Genomic DNA, 9,212 nt, shown 5'->3' with positions numbered 1-9,212 from the left:
CAAAAGGTCCCGGACGAAATTTTAATAAGGATCGAAACCGGCCGACCGGTTCCATCCACTATTTGAACGGGAGGATTGCCAGTTTTTAAGCCACTTATCGCGTTTAATATGCTGCAATTTTACATCCGCTTTTCTCTCTCTCCTCTCGTCCTCCCTTCGTCCACCCACCGCCCCTCTGCCCCATCGATTTTCGATTTCTTTTGTTTAGTTTTGTTGCTGACGGACCACATACGATTGATGCCGTTCCAATCGAACATTCGTTATTTGATTTAATTATTCCCCTCTCTCTATTCGACTTTTTCTTGTTTACATGCTCATTACACTTGATAATATCGTTATTTCATCATCAGTGTGGTTAATTAAATTTGTAGGTAAAGTGGTAATAAAAGGCGGAAGGAAGGTTTATAAAATTTTAACAATTTATTTACAACACTCTATAATAAAACTGTGGTAAATTACGTCGTCCTATTTACAAAAATCTACAGAATCACAATTCATTACGGATACATACATAGGGTCTGTTGTCTGTTGTCTGTTGCCTACTGATTGATTGATTAACGACTAATAAATTATTTATGTACACAATAATTTAAGTAAGGTATTTACAAAAGCGCCTATTTACAAATGTGCAGAGTGGAGTTTATCCTCCCCTCAGGTTGCCGGCCAGGATTTCGGCCGTCCGCAACCTGAACGCCTCCAGAGCTTGCGGAGTGAACTCCTGCAGTTCGGGACTGTTGCTCTCGGAGCGTTGCTGCTGCTGCTGCTGCTGCTGCTGCTGCTGATGCTGCTGATGCTGATGCTGGAACTGGCCCAGATTGACGTAGCGCAGGAACCCGAACTGCGGCACCTTGGGCCACAGCTGGACCGGGTAGTAGAGCGGCAGCGGGAAGTCGGCGGGCATCTCCGGCGGGTTGAAGGGCACCTCGCGGCCCAACGCCTTCTCCCGCTTGCGCCACTTGGCTCTCCTGTTCTGGAACCAGACCTGCACTCTGGCCTCGCTCAAGTCCAGTCGCATGGCCAACTCCTCTCTGGTGAACACGTCCGGGTACTGCGTCTTCTCGAACGACCTCTCCAGCTGGTGCAGTTGGAAGGTGGTGAAGGTGGTGCGGCTCCTGCGGATCTTGCGCGGACGCGAGTCCTGATCCTCCTGCTGGTCCTCTTCGGGATGCGAGTTGATGTCGACTAAAAGATGCAAATGCGATCGTGTGTGGGCAACGAGAGTGAGTTTACTACGTACCGTCGTCCATCGGTTCCTTGTCCGCGGCGGTAGGAACGTTGTTGCCGAGCAGATGGTCGATGCTGTAGATGCTTTGACGTTCCGCCATCGCCACTGACTCAACTGGATCGTGGATCGTACACACACACACACAAGACACGCACGGACACGGACACGAGACAGTGCGCGACCGTCGAAGTGAAGTGACGACCGACAATGCGATGTCGGAGCGAAAACGATTCGAGGATGACTGAGAGTTCGAGGGGCGTCGATCGTTCTTTTGAAGCGTGACCGGGCCACACCCCCTGCAACCAATGGCAGTTGGAGGGAGGCCGTCCCGACTACCCCCGCTCGCGTCCGACTGCACTGCGTTCTCCGTTATTCAATTCGAGTCGATTCAATTCGATTAGATTCGATTTCGATTAATTCGCCCGTTCGTTCGTTCGTTCGTTCGTTTGGCTGTTTGGCCGTCAAGTCGTTGTTATCTTTGATCAGGTGTTTTATTAACCTTTAATAATGAACTGATACGGTCCGTTTTGTTTGGACAAGTGTTTTCGCCGTTAATGACTTTCGATCGGCACACACAGCAAATCTGTGGCAGATAGAACAATAATAAGTGGGAAGCGATAATGAAATTAGTTGGAAATTATGAGGCCGATTAGAGTCGACTTAATTAAATGAATGGGAGGAAATTTACTCGAACGTTACTCGAACGTTAATTGACGCTAATTACTTACTTTGTCACCACCACCGGAATCTTCCTTTCGACTTTAACTCGTTTCGGCTTCAATGTGTGAACAATTAACTTATACGTGATGAGTCGATGATGGTCAATGGAAATTTGTGACAATCGAAACGAGGCAAAGAATGCGCCGATAATTAAGTAATTGGGTGATTAGGAGCAGAAAAGTCTCCACAGGAATTTCCATTCGTATTCCGAAATGGGTAATAATTTGAAAGGCGATCGTTGATTAACGATTAATTAATGAACGATACGGAGTAATCAGTAATAAATCCGTCCACGTTGTTTTCGGTCGGCAGTAATTAATTTGTTAGGTCGCTTATTTATGTGCGTTATCTTTTTCATTAAGTCCTCCGCCCTTTATCTCGTCCGCGTTTTAATCGAACATCGAAAATTGTTTTTTCGCCCGAGGATTTAATTTCGTCGCGTCCGAAAAACACATTCGTCCGTTTCGGGCGAAAGACGGAGAGGATATTACTAATGGTGGTGTTGTTGTGTGCCACACAAACAGACGGTCGAAACGTCGACGCTTCTCCTTAATTACTTTTGAAAAAAGACTCGATGCGATAACGAGAGAAGAACGAACGGATCGTCTAATCCGGTTTTGGGAAGAAGCAAAAGTTTGCAAACAATTTCGTTGTTGGAAATGCGAAAGATAAAGATCTGTCGTTTGTCTGCTGAAAAGACACCGACTGATCGGTTCCCGGTACTCCTTCTGGATCCCTTTAAAACGTGCGCAGATATGGAAAATGCGATGATGAGGTTACATGTTTGGTAATAAAGTTTACGACCCCGAAGCAGAGGAATCAAAACCATATCTATCTATCTACCTGTGGTGTGCTTTCAACGGTTTACGTAAATCGGGGATCATTTCATATTTCAGAACCGTAATCTGCGCTTATTTGTTTATTACTCTCTGCCATTTTGTGGTCGGCAAAGTCAATTTGGCACAATGGCTTAATGGCATTAACCGCAACCGCAGCTTAAGACGCTCATCATTCGGTTTCGGTCGTCCGTTCGAAAACCAAACACGTCCCTAATCGGGAGCGAAGAGCGGGGAACGGGGAACGGGGAAGAGGAGCAAAGAGCAGAAATTTAATAATAAATTGACGACGTTGAGTAACAATGGGCGATTGTTGAAAGGATTTCAATATTTCGCCTAATTGAAATTTAATTCGGTCCGTATCGCGTTCGGAATTTAATAATCGCGCGTCGCGACGTCGAAACTCTTCGGCCTTTGTGCGCTCCGCTTTTAACAGTTAATAAATAATTCGTGGATGCGCATTTCGGGTGCATTGTTCTTCTGCTCAGTTGCCCTCCCGCCCTTTGGCGTCGCGACGACACGTGCCGCTCGCGGACAATTAGCCGAAACAATCGACGCAGTCGGACAATGCGAACGCGATGGAGCAACAATACCCGATAATCGGGCACGTCCATTACCAATTATCAATTATCCACATTATCCACATTATCCACTCGAGAATTCGGCTCTCGCAAAACCGGTCCGGCCAATTTGCAACTAAATTGTTCGGAGGGTTAAATCAATTACTCCGCTCCCAGAAACTTGATACGAGTGCCGCCTCCGCCGCCTCCGCCGCCGCCGCCGCCGCCACATGAATTCTGATTTATGGATCGGCGGAGCACGAAACACTCGACCGAATCGGAAAACATTACCGGTTCCCTTCTTTCATCCCTCCGAAAGTGGCAGCGGACCATTGTCTCGCCACGCTGATGCTAAATGCCACTCTTTCTGCCTCTCTTCCCGCTTCCCTCTCGCCCCGCCCGTCCGATACTTATTCGGATCGCCCATTGTTAAACCGTGACATACTCCGCGAACAAACAACTGATCCGTTCTTACTTTTCTCATCCTCTCATCTTCTCATCTTCTCACCCCTTTATCTAAGTGACTTCGCCAATTTTGAGAATACGTTAATGGTATTGCACACTTTTTAAATTTACGTAAGGTTGTTAACAACACAAGTTGATTCGTTAAATATATTTAAGCTGCAATAATCGACACAAAACAGATTAGTTAAGAATTAACTGAACAATTGTAATTTGTTTGCAAAGTTCTCTTTAATACAGTCAGCATATCTATTTAGACACTTCACTTAAACAACGTTTATAATATAATTAATAGATTTATTAATTTTATTAAATAAATGAATGACATTCATTTTTTAGTCATTGACAATACGTATTTATTAAAAATCGATAAACTCCGAATTAAAAACGAAACGAGGTCAATTACAATCTTTATTATTAATACAGAGTACAATTATGATTAACATGATAAAAGTTCCAAACTCAATCTTTATTCTACATAAATACGTACGAAATCTTGATAATTTAATGAATAATTATTAGATTATATCATCCTTTTTTTAAACTCACCTTTATTTTGGTAATTTTGCATAATTCCATTTTCTGACACACATCATAAAATACTTAAACAAACAGTTTACAATACAGTATTGCCATTTTGTAACGGTGAAAATATTTCAATTATTCTTTACAAATTTCTTATTGTCAAAATAGTGTATTATATTTAATTTTTTTTACTAAGTATATTCTTTCTTCTAATTTGATGATTACTCTTTATTAATTAAAATATTTAAACAATATGTTATTTGTATTCTTCAATTAATAATACATTATATTTTTATTCTTTTAATAAATTATTTTTAAAACATTGCATTTTTACTGTTATCATCTTAACTTACTTTACCATATAGATAATCGTATTGTATTTAATTAAAAATGTATGTTTATTCCCTCATTAATAAATTTTAAATTATACAAACAGATTTGTTTTTCTTTTATTTGTATTGTTTTTATTATAAAACATATAAATATATTTTTCTCTTAACCTAACATTAATATATCATTTTAATATATTATTTGATTTTTATTTTATTTTTTATAAATTTACTTAATTATTAAATATTTTCTAAATTTATTTGACAATGAATTCTCAATTAGATACTAAATTATCAAAGAAATGCAGAGTAAATAAAAAATTAATTAATAAAATGATAAAATCATATATGAAAAACAAAAACATAAACAACTTTTCTCACATATTTTGTTAAAACTAAAATCTGAAAACTGTACTCTTCAAAATCTCCCAAACAGATGATTTCAAATTAGTTTAACGCATACGATATAAATACTCTTTATAATCGCAGATTCCGCAATATTACTATAATTTTAACTGACTTATTCAGAAACAACAGCAGATAAAAATATAAAACTATGAGCCCGATTCGATATTCTTATCGTCCCAATGGTCTTTATTAATCTCATTAAATGATTCATAAGTGAGATAACATGAATTTATTTTAAAACATAAAACGAGATTAATTATTATTTTAATTCCAACATAGAGTAAAATTAAGATCGATCTGATAAAATATCAATCGCATCAATCGTGATAATTTAATAAATAATGACCATACATGTTTTACATAAATAAATAAGGTGACACATCGACAGTAAAGATGGGAGAGTTGAAACGAAATCGGGGAATTAACAGCGATAGAAGGAGTAATCCCTCCCCGCCGCCTCCGCCGCCCCCGCCGCCTCCGGCAAGAGATTTTCGGTCGCGCCGCCCGAAATCCGAAATAAAACCCGATCCGACGAAATTGCGCCTTTTCTGCTGTTTGTTCTGCATGTTTGTCCCCCGGTTTATCACTTTATTAGTTGATCTTGGCGAACGTGGCTGCGTCGCTGCGTCGCTGCGTCGCTACGTCGCTACGTCGCTACGCCGGTCGTCTGCTCCACAATTATTAAACAACAACAACAACAACAATGATCGGGGGTAAAGAGATAACGGGCGTCGCGACGGGACGCCGATCGAAAGCATCGAAAACGGGGCACGCCACGCACAGAGCCCCACGAAATGAAACCCTTTGACTGCGGCCGGAGTAATTGCGGCCGAAATGAGCCACCCGCCAATCTCCGCAACCTCCACGTCTAATAAACGGATCCAGATGCGGAGGCCACTCAAACGAACGAACGAACGAACGAACGAAAGAAAGAAAGTGAGGAAATGGGTGACTGTGGCGGGTTTTAAACACAATGGGTGCCATTAGCGCTCACCGGATTTGGAGGATTTGCCGCCCCCGACCGCCGAATCAGTTCGATTCAATTTTTCATCGTCGAGTCGAGTGCTTAACAGTTGATTATCGCTTGATTCGAGTGCGGCGCGACCACTTTTTAACTCGACCCACCGCGCACTTCTCCAATTTGCCCTCCGCCTCCTCCTCCTCCTTCTCCACACAACTAATAACAATTTCATGTGTTGTGTATCATTCCAAATCAATAAACACATCATTAAATAAACATAATCTAATTTCTTCACTTATTTCTTTTCCATTCTAATATCTTATTTTTAACTTATCAATCTAATCCATATTTCAATATCTCAATTACTAAAACATCACACGCTCTCTTCTTAATTAACACTTTCCTCAAATCAAAATATAATGCCACTTAATTTAATTGCGATAATCATTTATACAATTTACTCAATAACCATAATAACAAAAAATAAAAAATATATAGATTTTACAACTGAATAAAATTCCACTTAATCACTTTAATAATTATTTCAATTTGGTTACATTGGTTCAGATCAATTCATCTTATCAAGTTAATTTAAATATAATCGAAACTAAAATATATATTGTAGATAGATATAACTAATCATTTGTAACCATTATTAATCTTTAACATACACGAGACTAACTTACAAATTATTTACATATCAAACACAATTTATATATATACACTTAAAACAATTTTAACGTCTCAAATTCATTTAAAAATCAAAGTTTACATTTGTCCCTGCAAGAAGGAAAGAGATAGAAATACATGTTTACGAAAGTTCGAGAAGAACAGAAGATATAAACAGCGAATTGTGCGGTTAAGTGAGCTGTGCATTTTTCAACGGTCGACACATTCAATTGTAAATGGTTAGAACTACTATTGGAGAGAGAAAATTATTTATTTAATTTTTTTTTTATTACATCTTGTTGAAATTATATTTAATTACTTTATATTTGTTTATCATTTTCGATATTTAACCACAAATTATTTCAATTTGCCCACTTTAATATTTTAAATATTTATTTTACACTGATGACTAATGTTGTTATTAATTATGTTATTTTTCATTTATTATAAACCAATGACATATGAACAAATCAAGAACGAAAATATTAAAGACAAATAACAATATAAAGAAGAATCAGTCGTGTCTATTTTTAATGCTTTATACATAAAATAACAATTTATTTCATTCGATTTTTTTATTTATAAGTAACTATTTCATAATTATTTATGATAAATTTCAATTTTCTTCTGTAAATTAAACAAAAATATAGATTTTTGAACTATTTAATTTTCACAACAAATTATTTCTATTTCTCAACTTTTATATAATATTTCAATTATTTACTTTCCACTGATGTTTAACATAATCGTTGTTTACAACATTCACCAACTTATTTTAGACTACTCCAAATGAACGAAAATTCAAAAAATAAAAACATCTCATCCTTAATTTTATAATATACACTCGTGACAATTTAAACGTTTGGATTTCGTTGCTCAACTAAAAAAACAGACATACATATTTACGAGAGTTCGAGAAGGACGGAAGACGAAAACAGCGAATTGAGCGGTCAAGTGAGCTATTCTTAAAATTACAGTTTTAGAGATGAAAAGGGGTAAAAGTTGTAAATATTTCGATAATGTGTGTTGAAACAATTTTTATTTTGATTTTTTACTTTCATTTTATTTAACTTACGATTGATGATTAAATATTTCACTTTCGATATTTACATATTGATGTCAATGCCAATAATTATTTTATTTTTGTAATGATGAAATTGTTGGAAAGCAATTGTAATTTTCTCATTATTCACTTTAGAGTCCTACAAATGAATCACAAATAGAAAAATATAAATTAAAAAAAAAAAAAAACCTTTAGATAAATATACAGAATGATTCCTAATTGTTTTTTATGTTTCATACATTCATAACAATTTATTTAATTCACAGTCGACTTTAAATATTTAAATAAAACTTTGTACCACTTACAATTTTTTAAATTTGAATATTATTAAACAAAAACACAGATTTATTTCTACATCTAACGATGTTAAATTATTTTACATTTTTAATCACTTTTGACATTTGATTGTTTATTTTTAACAACAAATTATTTCATTATTAATAATTATTTTACTTGTAATAATATATGAAAAATTTATACGTTATAGAAAAACAATTGAAAATTTCTTATTGTTTGGAGTACACACGAATCAAAAGTAAAAAAATAAAAGATTAAACAATTAATTAAAACACTCGTGACGATCTGAACAAGTTAAACTTTGGATTAATATACGTTTGTTGTGATTTGTGAGTGTGTTTTAATCAAACTACATATAACACATTACATTATTTAATTTATAGCCTATACCTAAAATTTGCATTTGAATGCTGTTTTGGTGAGGAGAAAAGGTAAAAGTTGAGGATTTAGTGTTCTGCAAACATTTCGAGAGTGTCATTAATATATTTATCCTAATTAGCAAAAACCAATTGAAACTCTCTCATCTTCATCTTTAATTTATTATTAACTCACAATTTTTTTAATATTAATTATACACTTCAATTTATTTCTATTCTGACTGACTAAATCCTCCCAATTTAATGCGAAGAAAATGAAAATGAACCGATTTTATATTCATATAAATTATTTCAGTTTCTGTTCCAATTTCAGAGAAGAAAAAGAATCAACTTTGAAAGTTAAGTTATTTCTTAAAATTTTTATACACATAATTAATTATATGTTTGTTTTTATCCAAATTTGTAAATATTTCAACAAAAATCAAATTTTTAAATATTTATATAATAACAAAATTTAACTTCTTGTTTAATAAATAAAATCATATATATATATCTCATACGTTTTGAGTAAATTCAGTCGATAATAAACATGACTTCATTTGTTTATGGTAACATTTTTCATCACATCTAAAAATGGAACGTTTAAAAAATATATGAAAAAATATTAATTTTTTCATTTTTTATGATTAAAAGTTGAGAAATTACATACGTGTCTCAGTTTTTCGATTTCTTATTACTGAAAATGGAGTCGTTATTCTGAGTAATTACTTAATTATAATAAATAATTTTAATTATTTTGTATAATATTTATATTTAAAAATATAATATTAAATATTATTT

General features: G+C 35.2%; 1 protein-coding gene across 1 annotated transcript; it reads right to left on the bottom strand.

Annotated features, from left to right (window-relative positions):
• Positions 1-480: 480 nt before the first annotated feature.
• Positions 481-1,503, bottom strand: LOC126266011 (aristaless-related homeobox protein-like). The gene is made up of 2 exons (XM_049969218.1): positions 1,238-1,503; positions 481-1,182 (listed from the first exon to the last, which is right to left on the bottom strand). Exons 1-2 carry the CDS (start codon positions 1,323-1,325, stop codon positions 641-643), a joined length of 630 nt encoding a protein of 209 aa, XP_049825175.1. The 5' UTR covers positions 1,326-1,503; the 3' UTR covers positions 481-640.
• Positions 1,504-9,212: the final 7,709 nt, after the last annotated feature.

The sequence above is a fragment of the Aethina tumida genome, chromosome 1 (assembly GCF_024364675.1).
Source record: "Aethina tumida isolate Nest 87 chromosome 1, icAetTumi1.1, whole genome shotgun sequence".
Classification (NCBI taxonomy): domain Eukaryota; kingdom Metazoa; phylum Arthropoda; class Insecta; order Coleoptera; family Nitidulidae; genus Aethina; species Aethina tumida.
The sequence above is the reverse complement of the archived record's forward strand: the minus strand, read 5'-3'. Positions and strand labels throughout refer to the sequence as shown.

Excerpts from the sequence above, each read along its gene's own strand:
- LOC126266011 (XM_049969218.1), bottom strand. The coding sequence starts at position 1,325 with ATGGCGGAACGTCAAAGCATCTACAGCATCGACCATCTGCTCGGCAAC. Across the intron at positions 1,183-1,237 it reads CAAGGAACCGATGGACGACG|TCGACATCAACTCGCATCCC; the intron begins GTACGTAGTAAA and ends TGCATCTTTTAG.